The 19,398-nt window shown below is 44.3% G+C and overlaps 1 protein-coding gene and 1 long non-coding RNA gene across 4 annotated transcripts in view; both read left to right on the forward strand.

Moving 5' to 3' along the window:
* LOC135367929 (uncharacterized) overlaps positions 1-5,133 on the forward strand; it is a 152,227-nt gene extending 147,094 nt beyond the window's left edge. For both annotated transcript variants that reach the window (XR_010414586.1, XR_010414587.1), the window contains one exon: positions 4,818-5,133. This is a non-coding gene — a long non-coding RNA (uncharacterized LOC135367929). The remainder of the gene's footprint in view (positions 1-4,817) is intronic.
* A 939-nt stretch (positions 5,134-6,072) lies between these two features.
* Positions 6,073-17,885, forward strand: LOC135368755 (calcium uptake protein 1 homolog, mitochondrial-like). 2 transcript variants are annotated; one of them, XM_064602259.1, is made up of 12 exons: positions 6,073-6,428; positions 6,550-6,718; positions 9,069-9,231; positions 9,336-9,373; positions 9,507-9,551; positions 10,358-10,466; positions 10,573-10,655; positions 11,861-12,055; positions 13,054-13,197; positions 14,701-14,809; positions 15,586-15,675; positions 17,558-17,885. In XM_064602259.1, exons 1-12 carry the CDS (start codon positions 6,181-6,183, stop codon positions 17,710-17,712), a joined length of 1,548 nt encoding a protein of 515 aa, XP_064458329.1. In that variant the 5' UTR covers positions 6,073-6,180; the 3' UTR covers positions 17,713-17,885. The 2 variants fall into 2 exon arrangements, with proteins under 2 accessions (XP_064458329.1, XP_064458330.1); XM_064602260.1 differs by lacking the exon at positions 9,507-9,551.
* The last annotated feature ends 1,513 nt before the right edge of the window (positions 17,886-19,398 follow it).

Below are 19,398 nucleotides of genomic sequence, written 5' to 3' on the forward strand. Positions count from 1 at the left end.
CCTCGGAATGGAATTGGAATGGCAGCAACCCTGCTCCTCAGCACCGAGAGTTACATGGCATAGATGCAGGACAGCTGGTGGACAAACTCCATAACGTGAAAAGCATGACTCGCTGGACACAACCGTATGGGGACAGAACAAACACACATATGCCCACACACCCGCAAATTATGGCTTTCGGACACCCGCATATAGGGATCGCAGACGGGAACCCGCCCATTTAATCGCTTATCCGTATAGATCCTATATACGCAACTCCGATCGTGACCGCGCGTCTTGCCTTCTCATTGATGGTGGCAGCCCGCTCGTGAGAAAAGATGGATGCCGCTTACAATGAAGTATTCGTCATGTGAACAATGCGCTGGAACAAAAGATGCGTTTCTCTTTAAAAATGAGCAAACAATAGTGCCTCACCTTAACGAGGTTACTGTGCTGTTGTGCGGGCAACAGCGATGGCGTTGGTCTTTATTATTTCTTTTGTAAGATTTTGGCGGCTTTTTTGGGAGAAGGAGAGGCCATTTGTCGCGAGCATCTGTGTGTGGAAATTCAATACTTTCTGTGTTCTTATGAATGCTCTTTTGGGAAAAGGAGGAACATTCCTCCCTGTACTGTCCCCCACTGTGTCACTAAAGCTAACTACACTCTAAGAAAAGAAAAGGGAGTAATCTTAGTGCTTTGGAGGAAACTGCCACACAAGTTTATGCGAAGTTTTATTTATTTATTTATTATTTGTTTTAGCCTACATAAGTGACTGGAACCAGCAACAAAAATCCACTTCACGTGGCTTGACGAGGTCGCTGGTCCCTTTAGGTATAGGTTTAGGTATAGGTATAGGTATAGGTTTAGGTTTAGGTTAGGTTAGGTTAGGTTAGGTTAGGTTAGGTTAGGTTAGGTTAGGCTAGGCTAGGCTAGGTTAGGCTAGGCTAGGCTAGGCTAGGCTAGGCTAGGCTAGGCTAGGTTAGGCTAGGCCCCAAGTTTAGGGATTATTTGCCGTCCTGAGGAGTACATTTGAGCGTGAGGGACTAAAATGACGTGTAATTGCTGTAACTATACCCCCAAATCTACTTCTTTTTTCTTCATTAGAGAGTGCAAACCGTGCAAGTTCCCGCACTAGACTCAGCAGAAGTGCAGCCTCTGCATGACACTCGACTATTCGATCGGAAAAAGTGCCACAGAAGCACAGAAGGAGTCCACTTCCGATGCAGCAGACGACACGAGTATATAGGATAGCTGTGGAGTACGCTGCTTACCGGTGATGTTTTATCGTCGATCCGATGTATTTTAGCAATCAACTTCGTCGACACAGGGCAGCTCTTCCTCCTCGGTGGTCAATTAGTGAGACAACAGTCACTCGAAACTTGCGACACAGAGCAGACGCCCGTTCGACAACCGATCTAAGGCTTTACTTTTGTTCCATTCGATTGAGGTCTAGTGTATATACTTTGCGCGAGGGCAACGTACCTGTCGTACACTTTATTTTCGATCTTTGTACACTGCCCGTGCACTTTTTGACGGATCGAAGAGCGCTTTGTACGCGCGATTGGTCAAACAGCCCTATATAGAGGTACATGTGCAATAAAGCAAACAGATACCAGCATCATCCCAGAACGTCCGGCTCCTGCGTGTAAGACTAGTGTAGGTTGTGCGTAGGAGTTTACTGCTCTCTCTCTCTCTCCATGCCTTCCGCACCTCCACCACCAGTGCAGTTTCCAAGATTGCGAGTAAGAACTAGGGTTGCCACCTGCCGGTATATGTACTTGTGCGCTCTGCCGGTTGCCGGAAAGAAGGTGATACCGGCAGCCTTTTGCCGGTATTTGTGGCTCAAGACCTTTCATAAGGGCTTTTACGGGGTTTTTCCTTCAACATTCCACTACAGCTTGAATAAATCTGGAGCACAGACCTAACTCAGCAGTCTCCAGTCTTTTTCTTAGTTATTCATTATTATGGTTATTCATTGCTATTATTATTATCATTGTTATTCATTACGTCTTGTGTTCGGAGGGGACAAGAGCAGTGGTTGTGCAAAGCTGTCGGTTGTTGTGTCGAGCCAGCTAGAACGTTCCTCACCCACTTTCACTTTTCCACGAGCCTTTCCTCCTTTCCCTCTATTCCACCTCCTCTTCCTCAGCCGGTATTTTTCACTCCGAAAGGTGGCAACCCTAGTAGGAACTATAGTTCTATCTTTATATACTGCCTCGCATATAGAGCCTTCTCCAAAAGCCGCGAAGATTCGTTATATTTTTTCTTGCGCCGACTGTAAGAGAAGACGGCATCTCTGGAGGACAACTGTCAAAAGCAAATAGCCGCCTTCCAATAAAATCAATGTTGGCATGTCACACTTCCGACAGTGATACAGCCTCCGACTTCCGTCTCTCCATTACGTCGAGGCATGCAGAGCTGAACCGGTTTAGAAGCCGTACTTTTGTCTTGGCCAGCCATAATGGAAGGTCGGAGGCCAACGTTATGGTCGCGAATGACACGGAAGTCTGCACAAGGCAAAGCAAAGCATTTCCTCCGACCGAAAGGCGCTGATGGTTGTCATCGAGGACTCACTCTGTTGCGCACTCACTTTTCTAGGTATACTTATGGGTTCCCGCATGACGGCTCGGAAGCTTTGATGTGAATGCCTATATGGGTCTTGCGGAGAAACGGGTTGTCAGGCTGGAGGCGTCCAAGATATGGTAGCGGATGTTTTGTTTCTTTTGCCCTACCGTTCCTTCCTCTTCACGTATTTGAAGCACTACTCCGTAACTACTTTTTCGTGACGAAAAACGTCCCAGTCCATCAGCTAGAATGCCAGGACCATGTAGGATGTGCTCCACTGGTGGAGATCCAATAGGCAGACAGGTCCTCTGAGCTGCTACGTACTGGGTGCCGGCGGGGACGTTTAACGGTATAGTGCAGACGCAGGGCCACTTGACTCAGGACGCAGTGCCGGGAGGTTGTTCCACCCTTGTCCCATCCGTGTTCCTGCGAAGAATCGCCTCTGATCACGAGCACAGTCTGGCACAACTGCCCGCCTATATCCATTCTTCCTTCGCCAACATGTCAGAACCATCGCACCTATACTAGTAGTCTTGCCGTGGGAGATTGGTGTAGCCAGTTCAACTGGTTGGCATACCCGTATTGCAGATGCACAGTAAATGACATTGTTAATTACTGTGGCGAAGTGTCCACGCGTGCGACGTCGTGGCCCTCCGGGAACTGTCCTGGTGATGTCTATGACAGTGCACAGCGATAGAAAACAGCAGAATTAGATAATACAGGCTGCACCTCTAAAATGAACATCGTCATCGTCATTCTTAATACGTAGAACCATTAGGAAAGACCTGCTACGCTGCCTAATAGTATCAGTACAGTATAGCAGCTAAGGATTCGTTCTGACGGGGCAAGCATGAGCTTCAATGCCCATCGTTCCCGTTTTAGCTATAATTTTTAATTATGGTGCAGCCGGCTGTAAATTCTCAATGACTGGTTTTGGTACGGAGTCACTTTGATCCAAGAGGAGCTAAACTGTATGTCGGCACAAGGCAGAGCCAAATGCCTCACACATCTCTATACGGCTGACACATCTCTACGGCTAATTCATCTCAAAGTAATGCCGAACCGTACGCCACCAACCTACGGGCTTCCGCGACGGGGCCGGAACTGCTATAGCCTAGAATCATATACAGGATGAGTTGGAATGTAAATTCTTGCAGAAGGGCGGGGAGTTCGTGCGTTTTTCTTGCATGTTTTAAAATGTACTTATCAACTTATCTCTTGCGTGTTTGTACTCAAAACACTTTTTCCTCTTCAGAGGGACGCAGTAAGCTGTCAAAAGGAGAGAGCCAGCTCCGTTGACAGCACAAAAGGTGCACGAGCACCGTACCCTCTGTATTCGCTACCCTATATAACGTATGTCGTACGATTTCACGCAATTGGCTCGGGTGCACAAGGAGTGGCTAAAATACTGTTGCTCTATATATCACTCTTTAAAAAACGGGTGTACAGCAACTCCTTTTTGGGGAGTACAGCCTTGCCACATATTTCACTCCCTTTGGAGTGTACAGTTACTCTCCAGTACGGAATTAAAGGCCCCCCTCACTCCCCGAAGGGAGCGAGAAGACTCCTTTTTGAGAGTAATTGTACTCTCCAAAAGGGAGTGTATGTGGCAAGGAAAATGAGTTAAATGTACACCTTTGTTTTAAAGAGTGTAGCCTGTATAATCCCACGGGAGGCGCTGCCTTTGTTATGATACAAGGTATTCTATAACCGTTGCGCACCCTTGATGCAGGTCCACTCTAAGAAGAAGGAAAAAATTAGTAAGTTGATGAGTAATTAGAGCTTTTAGTCCCCTGAATTGCAATTACTTTCCATTTTCGTCCTCTCACCCTGAAGTTTACTCCTCCTTTTTTTTTAAATGTGAGCTGTGGGAGGAATTACTGCAATCCACCTCAGCGCGTGTGCTTTACAAATATAGCAAGGTCTCTCGTTGCCACATGGCAGCAACGGCATAGTCGTGCAGTGCTCCTGTGCCACCCTGTCCTAGTTTGCAGGCGCGAATTCGAGAACGTTGTTATATTTGGAGTCCGCAGAAAGTTTCTTTTGTCCAAGTCGAACGTCTAATCCCGAAATCCTCATTGAGGCCTAGGCATCGGATCGAATTCTTCAGCAGAGAAGGTTTTACTTTCGATAATGCGCTCCGGTAATGCTCGAAAGAAAAAAGGGCCTTGCCAGGCCTACTTTCGAGATGTTCTTTCTGAAGGGAAGATTACATATTGTCAGCGTATAGTTCTTTTCCTTCGAGACTTTTGAACTTTCCGCCTGTCTTGCAGGAACGGATTATCCAAGATGTTCTCTTCAGAGACGGACGGGGCATTGTGTGAGACCTATCTTCCATCTTGCAGTGGTCACGTCCTTGACGGAAGTGAGCTTCTAGATCGCCCATAGATAATGGATCCCATCGTGTCTTCAGCGGATGATACGATTGGAATTGTACCGTAAGTAAGACAATCGATGTCTTTTTTTTCTTTTTTTGCCTGTACTAGGACGGAACTGCGATCGCCATTATCTTTTTTATTTGATTCCGTGTTAACGCCGCGAAGCATATCTGTGGCTATTAACGGCATACAGACGCGAACAGATGAAGCGAGGATAGCTGGAAATAGTGGGGAACGAGAGGTTAGTGTCCGTGATAGTCTACTGGGAAACCCAGGCAAAAACCTCAGACAGCACAGCCGGTGGTAGGATTCTAACGCACCACCTCATGCATCGTTGAAGAAGTAGTATCCGCAGAATAACCAGAAAATAACCATATTGGAGAGGGGGGAGGGGGCGTAAACGATAAGCCACGGCGAAACCGACCGCCTCTGCAAGAAATATGCTATATTTTCAGTTCTCTTGCTTGCCTCAGCCTACCGACTGTTTATTAGACCTCATTACGTACCTGATTATTTATTGTTTGTTTTATCCTGCTTACGTCTGTTTTTAATGATAACTGTACGTCGTAACACAACCAAGTGTCTCACAGGAGAGAGAGAGAAAAAAAAAGTAATGTTCGAAGGATATTATATGTATTATCAGTATGATCTCAGTCTCTGCCGCCACGCCTGTTTGGTGAAATAAACTGAAATTGAAAATAAAAATATTTGCTCCTCCACGCCCTGTCTACGCTCGAGAGCCAGTTCGCTATTTGCAATGAACGGTCGCAACATTATTGTCAGAGGAAAACCAGATTACATTTCATCTGTCTGTTGCAAATTGTGAAAAAATATGCTGCTTTATTAACCGACAGCAGCGCGGATCGGACATCGGCAGACCGAAAAGGGAAAAAATCACGGGAAAATGAGCAGCGCCGCGACGGCGGCGCGGTGCGGCGGCATAGAACAACAACTCCGTGGCCAGTGTTACATACTCACCGTGACGCTCCTTCCTCCATCATTCTCATATTGAGTTGCATAAAAATCGAAATGCAGCCATTACCCATTCTCTATCTACTTCAACGATCTATGCAATTAACACGCCCACTAGCGGCGCGGCGACGCTTCTGAACACGGCTTGGCCCTTGGCTAACGGCAAATTCGTATGCCAGTGGAATCCAAATGAAGTCGAAGTTTAATCCACAGCAGTTGCGTTTCTTGCGCTCTGTGTTGTGATATAAATTTTGCGATGTAAATATGTGACTAAGACAACGAAAATATGAGCATCTTTGCGTTGTGTCAGCGCGGCCTCGGCATGGCCAGAGGAAACAGCTTGGTCATGTACACACGTTATGGAAACTCAAGTTGCATGAACCGCTGCTCCGGTGCATCTGCCTTGTGCGTAATACAACAAAGTAGACAACATTATAACTTTGGTCACAAAAAGAGGAAGAACAAAGGTATCGAAATCGCCTACGGCATCTTCTTGATTGGGGCATCGTCTGCGTTTGTAATCGACTACCCATGGTAAGTGTGGCATACACTTTTGTGTCTCGATCGCTGTTCTGCACGGGGAGAGGATTGTGTATCGCAGCTGCAGATTCGTTCTTCCTTGTACGTCTTGCTGATGCATTATGGTTTCCCATAGGATTGCCAGAACGATATGGAACCGCGTTAAAGACATCTTCAAAGTCAGCGCTGAGAGCAGCGTTTCCGATGCTAGCAGTGCGGATCCGCACGAATCGGATACGGAGGAAAGCAAAGGAAAAGGCAAGGGGAAGAAAAAGAAAGACAAACCGGGATTCAGAGACAGAAAAGTTAGTCATTTGTTTTCTTTTTGTTATGATTGAGAGGCTGGATAGCCCGACGTCGCACGAAGTTGTCGTACCCACATTGTCAACATGGGAAGCGAGAAACGCCCCCCCATCCCGGCGCTATCGCATAGATAGGAAACACATGTCTTCTTCGAGGCTCGGGCAAGAACGAAAGAGAGAGCGCACGGCCTCCGTTTATTTTTATACTCTGTATGAGCCGCTAGCAATAAGTGGCGCTACCTTCTGTACACATTAACCACAATGCAGCGCTGCATGTAAGTAACACCATCGAGAATATAACACTTTTCTTTTTCCTCACTCTGCTACTCAATATCACTTTCAGGAAACACTGATCTTATGGAAAATTGGCGTGATCATTTCCTGGCAGATTTCTTTGCCAGATTCTGAGCAATTGCGTTGTCTTGGTCAAACCGTGGCAATCGCGCATGTTCTCGTGGCAGCGTCCAGGAACTCACCAGCTAGCACCTTTTTGCCTAGCCTCAATACATCCGAGCAGCGAGTCGCCAAACTAGAGTCACTAAATGGGCTACACTTCAGAGTAGCGACACCAGGGTTGTGGAATGGGATCTCCCATTCCGTTCCAATTCTACTCCGAGGAATGGAGGTTTGCGGTAATTCCATTCCTCTCAATTCTGTTCAGTTCCTCGGAATGAAAAGGTATGGTCAGTTCCCACTCCTGGAACAACTTGGCAACCCAATTCCATTCCGTTAATTCCCTTAAAAAAAAAAAAAAGGAACAGGTAACCATACAGGCAAGTCCACCAGTGCTAGAGGAAATTGACATTACTGAAGAAAGATGAAAGTCACTGCAAAGGTTAGCCAGCTGTAGGATTCGAACCCACATTTTCTGGATTGCCGGTCCAGGGCTCTACCAATTGAGCTAAGCTAACACGCCTTCTCAGCGACTTCCAGGGTGCGTCATCTGAAGGGACAAACCAGTCACTCTCTCTCACTCATCCTCCTTTCACTCTTACATTTTTGCTCACTCATACACACGTTCGTACGACAGGGATCGGCGCAAGCGGCAACTGTTGAACATGAGATAACTGATGTTCTGAGGCTGGAACAACATAGAAGGGACAAATATGTATTTGTCCCTTCTATGTTGTTCCAGCCTCAGAACATCAGTTCTCTCATGTTGACATTACCAAGCACGGAAAAAGCACAAATACAAGGTTATTTCAATCTTGACCTTGTGCAGGTGCAGTGCATAGGGGGCGAGGGCAGAAACCAGCACGTTGAAACCAAAACTGCCACCTGGGCACACAGCCCATTCCATTCTCATTCCTAGGACGGTCCCCGCCATTCCATTCCAATTCCATTCCGGGCCCTGCTAAATCTGGAATGATTCCGGAATCATTCCAACTCCGGAGTGGCCACTCCGCAACCCTGATCGACACTGAGGCAAAAGGGCGAGTTGGAGCCGCCATGTTGTTTCCGTTTGACCTCCAGCCCCACCTCTACTTCGGCAGTAGAAATAGATGAAGTTCGGCAGCGAGAGAAGACAACGCTTCAAAGAACCCTCAATGGATGGTGCTGGAGGTCAAATGGAAACAACATGGCAACTCCAGCTCGCCCTTTTGCTTCAGTGTAGGTACTCGAAGCGTAGCTCATTTAGTGACTCTATGTCCAACTATATCCGGTGTAGTCACATGTGCACAGCGAGTATCCGTGTAAACCTGTGATTGGTCCCCACGCCGAAGTTTTTGAAAAAAATCTTGATCTTTTAAAAACCAATAAAGAGTGTGTGCCGTAAAATATCCATCGCTGAATTTCGGTATGCAAATGGGCCGACACCGAAAAAGCGTGCCTCAAGGGCTTATCACGTACGCCGATGGAGGCAGTGGTTTATCTGATCAGCGGATCGGCACCTAGTCCGATCATCTTGATCACTCCAAATCACGTGGCCCTCTGACGTGACATGAGCACTGTGCTCCCTGCATTCCCAGTCGCAGCGGTTTCGGTTTCGGGTCATTTGCATATAAAAATTTCACGCACACGCCTGTTTCAGGATTTGTTAGATGTGGGATGGCTTTCAGCGAGGATAGTCTCTGATTCTGCTATCACGCTTTTGCTCAAAATCCCCTAATAGTTCATTAACGAATTTTAGGTAATTAGTCATCTTGTAGTTGCACACTTTCTTCGAGACGATGTACGCCTGGCCGTATAACTCAGTTGCAAAAACGATATCTGTGCTGCTTTCATAGCATTTTTATTAAAATTCTGTAAAGGATAAAAATAAACACTCTGTATTACATTTTATTGGACTTTGCAGAATCATTTTGCTGGAACAACAATGTACAGTTTACTTATCATTGTATTATGTTCACAGATAATCGAATACGAAAATCGTATCCGAGCGTACTCGACACCGGATAAGATATTCAGATATTTTGCTACTATGAGGGTTTACAACGAGAATGGAGAATCGGACATTTTCATGTCACCTGAAGATTTTTTGCGCTCCATTACTCCAGGCACTAAGCAACCCGAGGGTAAGTGTGCTTGGTGTAACATTTTTGCAAGCTGAACTATCTCTACGAATAGTTTCTTTTCATCAAGAAGCACAGCACCGGACACCAACATCTTGCTCTTTCAGGTTATGGCCTCGATCAGTTCAAGAGGATCGATATTAAGGTGCTGGTGATACTATCTTGCAGGACCAATATGAAGTTGTAGTTGTATCCGCTTATTATTCTGCCATGCTTCATGTAACTGTCAGAGTGCAACTGTGACTAACCCGCAACCTCTCTTCGTGCCCCATGCTTAGACTGATAGTCCCACTGGAGCTGGGTACAGGCTTTCTGCTGACATGGTTTGTCTTACCTCTTCTAACTACTATCTCTCCTTTTCTTTCCTGCTGAACTAACGCATCTACATGATAACCGTTGTACCGATCTTCATGCTACACATACCTGTTGCTTGTTCTTGCTTTAGAAGCAGAATCCTGCGTTTCTGTTGATAAATGTGAAGCTCAACGTGTCAGGTATGTAACATAAGATGGTGCTCAATACACCATGGACATTCCCAGGATTTTTTTCCCAGGGGAGGGCGAAGCATGCAACCAATAGACAGTAGGTAATATAATCAGGACACTCTAAAGTTCTGATACGCAGAGTACCTGGTGGATAAGATTCAGATTATTAAGACGAACTGCCCATGCAAAACACAAAGATAACATAGCAAGAATGTACAGCATATGTGCTCGCCTTTGTATGTACTTGCTTGTACTGGAGGCTTTTAAGCTAAAAAGTGATGACACCATGTGTTGGTTAGCTTCAGGTGAATTACAATGCTTTTCTACAGTATGTTTGACGTTTTCATTACATGCTCTGGTCCAACCACAGACTCCACATTGCTAGTGTCATCGGAAATTCGACTTCGATTTCAATCTCGCATCCTCATTCTGTGTTCACAGGAAGAGACTGCCAATCAATATGTGTGCCATCTTTGCTGCCCATTTCTTAAGCAAGAGCTTGTACTTTCTGCTCGTCTTGCTTTGAATGTTTGAAATCCAATGTGCATACAGATACACCTCACTTACATTGCACGTGAAAAATCAACTTACGTGTGTTATAAAGATGGTATCTATCTGTAGTAACTTTGCTCCACGCCTCGCAGGATGGCAAGACTTTTGCGGGATTGAAAAAAGACAGCATCTTCTACAAGCTGAGTTCTTCTGGCCTTATCAATTTCTCAGACTACATATTTCTTCTCACCGTGTTGTCAGGTAAAAGAAATAACGATTTATTGTATCGAAGGGTTGGGCTTTTCGATTTTGGAGTAGTTGTGCCATTGCAGTTGTTCTATGTAGTCCTCTCGCTCCCTCTCCGTAGCATCAAGGCGTCACTTTGAGATCGCTTTCCGAATGTTTGACCTCAATGGAGACGGCAATGTCGACTACGAGGAGTTCGAAAAAGTTAGTGCATGCTGCATATACTTGTGTCTGTGTGATTTACTAGTCATTGAGGATGAAGTAGTATTATACTTTTCTTGAAAGGTCAGTCTCAGAGAGAAAGATCAGATCGTAGTGGGGGAGGGGAGAGACGGAAAACTGACGTTTTTTTTGGGGGGGGGCGTGCCCCTCCCCCATTTATCTGCCTGTGCTCCTCCATCATTACCATTCTGTATGCAGAAGTCAGCATTTCTGGTCACCTATTGCCTTATATGTAGGGTCTGACTTTTTTGGGTTAAATGTCTTTCCACGATCTGGGGAAGAAAAACGGGGTGTTCTTTTGAAATCTCAAATTCAGGGTGAAATCAGGTGCTATCGATACTGTGCAGTGTTGTTGGGTGTTTCTTTTTTCTTTCTGTTCAGCAACCAGGCTGTAGTTAGAGGTGCGCATATTGTTCACATTGTTGCATTCCTTGCGATTCAGAGTCACAAACAGCACATGAGGTAACATTAAATGTGTTTCGCATAGTTTAGTGTTGTACTCACATAATATTTTCATCAGGCATGTGCACAGATTGCTACTAAATCGTGTATGTATGAGGTATATGATACAGCATAATACGTGATTAGAACTCAGGGATAAATCGGGTACCAGCTCCCATGGCATAGTGGTTAGGATGATTGCTTTCCATGCCGAGACTGGGAGGTGACACGGGTTCGAATCCTGTCACCGGCTGTGCTGTCTGAGGTTTTTCTCTGGGTTTTCCCGAAGACTTTCCAGACGAATGTCGGCACAGTTCCCCCTGAAGTCGGCCCAGGACGCATTACTAACCCCTCTGTCCCCCACTCCTTCCTGCTGTCCTGTCTCCATCTGTGCACGTCTGTACTCCGCTCATAGCCACAGTTTCTTTGCAGCGCTAACGCAGAATTAAAAAAATGAAAGAAATCGGGTTTAACCCAACAAGGTCAGACACTACTTATACACCATTCTTGATGCCATTCTTGATGCATCATTCCTCTTTGTCTTATCATATTCACCATCATCATTTTCCTCACAGAAGCGAGCTCCCCAATTATTCCTGTGATTATGAGAATGCTGATGTTGTGGGGTCACAAGACAACAAAGTAAAAAACAGAATTGCTGCAATTTTAGGACCTGGTATGAAGTAGTACATGCTATAAAATGTCTTCTTAATTCCTTCCTTGTATTTTTTTTTTTTTTTCTGCAGGTACAAACAATCATACGCAGTCAGACGTGCATGGGCATGCGACATCGCGACCACCAGACTACTGGCAGCATCTATCGTGGAGTTAGCAGTGCATTGTCTACCTACTTCTTTGGCCCTAAGCTTGATAAGAAGTTGACAGTAGAAAAGTTTCTCAACTTTCAGCACCAGTTACAGACAGAGATCCTTACTCTTGAGGTGAGCGTTACAGTAGGATTGACCAGCGGCATGGCCGAGTGGGTTAAAACGTCCTCCGCTCTGCTTAGTGGTCGTCAAGGTTGTGCTGAAGACTGAGAGGTGGAGGGTGTTCGAATCCTACCACCGGCTGCGCTGTGTGAGGTTTTCCCTGGGTTTTCCGGCAGGCTTTCCAGACAAATGTTGGCACAGTTCCCCTTGAAGTCGGCCCAAGACGCGTACTAACCCCCCACTCCTTCCCGCTGTCCTCTATCCACCTGTCCACATCTGTGCGTGGCTCATAGCCGCACGTGCTTCACGGAGCTGCCATGGAATAAAAACAACATTACGATTGGGAGTATTATAGGCATGTATGTAGCTCTTGGTTCACAGTTTGAGCTCAGCAGTGGGTTTCATGCATCTCCTATGGAAGCATAGGATTGTTTTGGTGCTGAAATGCCCATGTCAATTTAAATCATTAAAAAAAAATAAAAAATCGAAAAGGAAAGCAAGTCCAAAACCAGCCAAATGTAAGTATGAACAGCTTCTGTAGAAAAATCATCATTGTGTTGCAACAGGAGTCTCAGCATTTTCAAGTTTCAGAGTTGTTTCTGTAGTTTTGCTCCCTCAGCAACGTGTATGTTTATTAGGAAGCCATCTTGAAGTGTCCCCTCATTACACAAGGGACAGCTTCTCTTACACAAGCGCGATACAGAGGACGCTAGTTTATAGTTCTATATAACAGCGTGTTCTATAACAGCTATTTTTAAACTTTCCAGCCAGACATGCAAAGATCTGCTGGCATTTTTTTTTTCTTTGGTAGAAATGAAACTGCTTTAATTCACCATTCTAATAATCGTAATTGTAGTAGCGATGAAACAATGAAGTATCCTGGAGAGCTCCAGGACATGTGATGCCGTTGACCGTCTGTGATGCACGCTGCTCACATTTGAGATGTAGCATTGATCACCCACTGTTAGGCAGGCACGTTACATGTCGTATCTTGCTATCTGGTTGTGCAGTTCATGAGAAAGGAACCAGATGAGGGGAACTTCATTCGGGAATGGGACTTTGCTGACCTGTTGCTCACGTACGCTGGCCTGCCCGACAAGAAACGCTCGCGTATGCTAAAACGTGTTAAAAAGGCATTCAAGCCTTGTTCACAGGTGGGTATCATCACAACAACAATAACGCTTTATCTTGAGCAACGATGTTTTAAAAGCTGGGTGTCATAACTGGAGAATACAAACCAACTTAACGCAACAAAAATGACAATTTATTTAGACGTTTCGTCTCCTATGCGGGAGAGATCATCATCATGTGTAAAGTTAGGGACGAGAATGGGGGGCAACCAAACCAGTCCCGCTACTTAGGGGTTTGCCGATGCCGGAGTAGGGTCCAGGAAGTGGGCCACAATTGGCCAAAGGGAGCCAAGCCCACTTCCTGGACTCTAGTCCGCCCTCTGCAAACCCTTAAATAGCAGGACTGGTTTGGTTGCCCCTCATTCTCGTCCCCAGCTTTGCACTGATGATGTCTTCCGCATAGGAGACGAAATGTCTAAATACATTGTCATTTTTGTTGCATTAAGTCAGTGACAGTTTTGTATTCTCCACTTCATTCTGAGGATTATTATATAGGGCCTGAAGTTTTCGGGAAATATTTTTTTCTAAATTCGGGGGGTAAAAATTGGGTAAATAAACATGTGCACTAAATTCATGTGAATTCGGGTGAAAAAACTTCCAGTACGCTAAATTCGGGGTGAAATCGGGCTCAGTTACTCAACTAACTGTAGTGGTTTGGTACAAATGGTGATGTAACTGAATTTTTCTGCCAAACAAGTAAATTAATGCGTTCCTACAGATATCCCAGTGAGGGCAATTTGCCGGGTAAAAATCGGGTTTCACCCTAGCGAGGCAACCTTCAATTCGGGGTGCAAATTCGGGGGAGAATCGGGTAAAACCCTAAAACTTCAGGCTCTAATTATGAATGGTATGTCTCATCGTTACAGGTCACATTCACGATCACATTCACATTCCTTCTGTATTTCTCAAAGAAGTGTGTGCCAAAAAGAACTTTGTTCTAAACTACACTAATTGGTTTAACTTTGACTGCACACAAGTCAGAGAAATTTCACCAGTGAAAGTGAAAACTGAGAACGGTGTTCATTTCACTAATCTCCCGCTGCAGTGATGTCCCCATAAAGTTTTCTTCTCATGTATTTTCCTCAGTGTGCAGTCACTTGTTAACTACGCCATCACTAAGCTTACGAGACATCTTAGAACAGTGCCTAAAGCTTTTGGAAAAGTATTCCCAAGCATGCTCACTGAAGGATTTTGGGCATGTTGTCCCAATTATAGTGTTTCTTCAGCAGCTACCGTATTGCTTTTTTTATTTCCGTATTATTTCTTTTAACTTACGTTGCTATCGAGAGGAGAGATAAGGTGCGGTCAGGCTGGTAATGGAGCATGGGAAGAACCGAGTTCTTACCATGTAACATTGTTATTGCAGAGAGAGACATTCAGCTTAGTCATCTGCATTATGTCAAGCAGTGCTGTCGGCACTACTTGTATGGTTCACTCTGGTCATGTAGGACCATGACAAATTAAGTTATTGTTTGAAATTCTGTGCCCTGGATGCATTTGCTTCTGATCATGGATGCTTGTGCACAGGGTATCAGCTTGGATGACTATCTCCAGTTCTTCCACTTTTTAAGCAACATTACAGAAGTGGATACGGCCCTGACGTTTTACCACATTGCTGGTGCTTCGATTGATGAGGGTATGACTTCATAGCTCTGTTACCTATACATAGTATTTATTTATTGATATATTTGTCTTCAAGGACATGAGGCAATACAGAGGGGAGTGGTTATCAATTGGAAAAAAGATGTTAATATAAACAGCGTACAAAAATATTTCCAAATTAGGTCCACGTGAACAAAATTGCACTTGTTGAACATCTTGTACAAATTGAATTGAACAAATTGCACAGATACATACATGTGAAAGAAAAAATGAAGGGTTTGAGTCCACTAGAGCAAAAAAATGATAGCACAAGTGTACAATATGTAATATGAAATATGGCTATGCAGAGAAATAATCGCATAAACACATCTTAAATTGCTTGACTTGTCATATTGACAATTTTGAACATTGTTTCAGTCTTGATAGTAAGCTTACAAAAAAAAAAATATATATAGGGGGTTCGTAAGACTTGTTCACACCGCAAGAAAACCTAAAACCTACACATAAATAAAGTGGGAAGCAATCTCCACATTGTCTTTAGGTTATTGCTTGTATCTTAGCTGGTTTCATGTAATGTTGATGATTATAGGGTGCATGATCACTACAAGGATGCAACGATCATGCATATAATCCATTCTGGTACCTGTTACACCCGAAGTGTTCCCTGCCTGAAAGTGTCAACCCATGTTGTTCTTCATGTACACAAGCCCTTTATGAGTGCCAGTACCATAACTGTTGTCATGGTGCATTTGTTTGTTTCATCCATATGTACGTAAACACTTAATCATATTCTTTATTTTCATGTTTCAGCAACACTGAAGCATGTGGCCAAGACAGTTGCCCATGTGGACCTTCGGGATCACGTCATAGATGTTGTATTCACATTGTTTGATGAAAATAGTAAGTGCTACATTGCAGGTGCGCCTGGTGTCTGGATGCATTCCTGTGCCAAATTCCGGGGGATCCCAGATTTTTGTTTGAATTAGCAGAAATTAAAACTAGATATACCGTATTTGACCACTTATAATGTGAGTTTTTTTTTTTTACCTCGAAAATGGGGTTGTATTATATGTGGGCTCATAACATATGCGGTGCCCAGGCAGCTGTCACAGGCTCCTTTCCCTCAGCATTTTCAATCAGCCCTTCGCAGCTCCGCAGCGATTCGTCTAAGGTGGCGCATCACATGACAAAGCAAGTACTGAGAGAGGGCAAAAGGAAAGTGTGTCGCTCTTTCACGTGTGTAATGGGTGCTCTGCTGCTTTGGACATGTGCGTTGACAAAACCGAAAGTGACTTGAAAATGCCGCCAAGACTTGACGCCTACACTGCAAAATTCAAAAGGCAAGCTATGTATTGAACAAGGACTGGACGCCAGTAGCTTTAAGGTTTTTCCTAAATAGCATGACAGAATTGTACCACATTCCCCAATAATTCGAGGAACTGCCATGTTGCAGTTCCTAAAAGCTTGCCTTTGCTGGCGTACAGGGAAAGTGTGCGACAAAATACAGGGCTTTGCTGCCAGCTAGTCTACCCTGCTTATACTGCCAGAAAATACATGGGATAAGGGTACTAAAATTGTGTGTTTGAGCTAGAACACTAGTGTACAGGCTGGTTCCAGTAGGTTCACTTGCAGGGCTGAGGACCTTGCAAGCAGAGTTATAGATGCAAAATTACTGAAAATGTTGATTTGTTAAAAACAATAAAACATTTTTTATTTTTTTCATGCAATTAATTTATGTGAAGATTCAAAATTCCTAGTAATTTTGACTTACTAAAATGGAAGAACAGAGTTCTGAGATTATCTTTCAAGAGCGAATCGGGAAAAAGAAAAAAAAAGATAAAACTAACTGTTCCTCATTCTGTAACTAAGCCTCACGAGAGTTTCACCATAAGTTTCACTATATAAATAAGTAAATGAAATATCTTTTATTCTCAATCAAAAATGCAAAATATAGGGCACAACATATCGACTCACGCTAAAGTAGTGCAGAAGTCATTTTTAACACCTTTGTCTTCCTAAAAAACTGCCAAGTAGGCCAGTAAGATTCACCATGCGAAGTAATTCACACCGCAGAGACATAATTATTGCAGAGATTGAATTTAAAGTACGCCGCAAAAAGCGACCGTGCGCAACGGCGTTGAAGAAGAGTACCAGCCAGTGATCTGCCTGGAACCTCGCGCTTACGCTATAAGGAGAATGCTCGCAGATTGGCCTAGAGAAATGTCGTCTGCTACTCCGCTGTTCGGTGTTCTGAAAAAGCCTTCATCCTAACTCTGTAATGATTCGGCCGCTCCTTCTATCCCCAATTCTCCGGGAGAACTGACAAAACTGGTTTACGGCGGCAAAGGGATAGAGTTTTTTTTTTTCTGGGAAACAAATTGCACACATCAAAACCTTTTACGTCATTCGGTAAAACGACACGTACACTTTCACCAGACGTCTTAATCTGAAAACTTTTTGGAAGGCCCTCTGTTCTCCTTTAAAAGAATAAATGTAATAGTTGATTAGAATGACAAAACAGGCAGTTTCGGCCCTGTTTATGCATTATATTTTGCCAAAACTTTTATGTTTTATTTTTTGGGGTATTGGAAATTTGGGACAATTTTTCTGACTCAGAGGGGGGAAAGTTTTTTTTTTTTTTTTTTTTCCACATATTTAGGGTTTTCTCCCCAAAGGTTCACATCTCTAAGCAAAGTAAATGCCCTCCATCTGTGGGTCAGTGGAGCTCCCCAGGAAATGCAGTTATATAGGTACTGTCTAAAGCAGCCCTTTCTTTTTACAGTGGATGGCCAGCTCAGTAACAAGGAGTTTGTGTCTGTCATGAAGGAACGCCTTCACCGTGGGCTCGAGAAGCCAAAGGACACAGGCTTTGTAAAGCTGATTAACTCTGCCTGGAAATGTGCAAAACTGAAGAAACCAGTATTGCTTGACATCTGAGCCCACGGACTAGTCATTACCTCGTCACACTGCTACATTGTAGTGTAGGTGTTTTAAAGAATGTAGATATGCTGGAGACACTCCGTATCGCATAAGGCGATAGGCTTTGAAGCCATTGTATCTAGTTTGTATCTCTGCTGTTTTATTGTTTCAATAAAAATAACTAAATTTCCTTTTATAGTAACGTACTACATTTCCGCTGGTGGAGGACATCCGTTTATGCATGAGCAAGATATGGTCAATGTAAAAAAACAGGAGGAAATTATTTCACAATCCCAGACATAGGTGTCACATCTTCAAGTGATGCTTTTGTCCTCAAGTTGTCTCTTGCATAAAAGTCAAGCCCATTTATTACGATATTCGATATAACGATAACTCCGTCCCCGTCAGCTCACCCATTGAGGTACATGCAAATAAGACATCGATATAACAATCATCGTGAAAGCATTCGCTCCCTGTTTCCAGCCTAGCACTTTTGCAGCCAACACAAGCCGGAAAGGTGATACCAGGGACGAAGCATACGCGGCACGTGTGCTTTCCTTCTCTCTGGCTTGAGCGGTAAACAGCTTTCAACGTGCTCCCCCCGCTGGACTGCGCTGAGCTTTCAATATGGCAGCGTCCACGGGAAAACGGCGGCCTGTAAAACGAGTGAAATGGAGAAGCAAGATTTCATTTTTTTTTTCATTGACATCTAAGTTAATTGAATTTCAAGTTAAGAAGGCATTTTGAAAGCCCCATCAGCATTAAACTGAGAACGCGGTGCGTTTATTGGTGCGAAACTGACAGCGATTAGATGCGCGCGACATTTTTTCTTTTTTTTCTCTGCGTTCTACCACTGCGCATCGGGAACCCGTTTTGAGGAGGGAAGGTACACGGCTTCACTCGAAGTTGCACGTGCTTGATGGATTTTGTACCGATGCAAACCTCGTTGCGAAGTACCGTGCCTTCCAAAGTGTGAGTGGACAAACAGTATGGACAATGCAGTTACGCGTGAGAATGATGATGATTACGGCACTGGACGACGAGTCGTCGATCTCAACAGCTGCGAAGCCTCACGTGGTAACGGCGGTTACGTTATCCTTGGAAAAGCTTTCGATACAAAGCTGCATCAATCTAGAGTTATAGTTAAAATAATGTACAACAAACGTACATGCTCAGCGGCGTCCTACTTCGTTGACGTGATCCCGACAGGCCATTTTGCGAAAGTCCATGTATAACGATACTCTGATATAGCGATGTGATTCCGCGTTCCTGTCAGTGTCATTATAAACACGCTCGACTCTGCAATTGAGTGCCTCATGAAACTGGGGGAAACACAGTCTGGGATTAACTTTGGTACACATATCTCAAATAAAGAAGAGATTCACGTTTGTCTTTCACGCTTTGTAAAGTATACACAGGACAACTGTTTACTGAAATCTCGAAATGGTGGCTGTGCAAAACCGTGCGCTCATTTTCGCGCAACGGCACAAAAAATTTCAAAAACGCGCGAGATCTCCGGACTCTCTAAAAATATATATATATATTGCGTAATCCCCTCCAGCCCTTAGCCTCTTCCTCTTGCCTAGGCTCGTTTATACGTATGTATTAAAAAAAAATGACTACAAGGCATCTCAGCTTTTTGTCTAAACAATTTAAAACATGAGGCCCAGGGACAAAGTGTGCATGTACGTATTTCCCACATCT

The sequence above is a fragment of the Ornithodoros turicata genome, chromosome 9 (genome assembly GCF_037126465.1).
Source record: "Ornithodoros turicata isolate Travis chromosome 9, ASM3712646v1, whole genome shotgun sequence".
NCBI lineage: Eukaryota > Metazoa > Arthropoda > Arachnida > Ixodida > Argasidae > Ornithodoros > Ornithodoros turicata.

What these genes read in the sequence shown, in the direction of transcription:
- LOC135368755 (XM_064602259.1), top strand. Translation starts at nt 6,181, where the DNA reads ATGAGCATCTTTGCGTTGTGTCAGCGCGGCCTCGGCATGGCCAGAGGA. An exon ending in AGGCACTAAGCAACCCGAGG is followed by an intron (nt 9,232 to 9,335) that starts GTAAGTGTGCTT and finishes TTGCTCTTTCAG; the next exon opens with GTTATGGCCTCGATCAGTTC. An exon ending in TCAAGAGGATCGATATTAAG is followed by an intron (nt 9,374 to 9,506) that starts GTGCTGGTGATA and finishes CCCCATGCTTAG; the next exon opens with ACTGATAGTCCCACTGGAGC.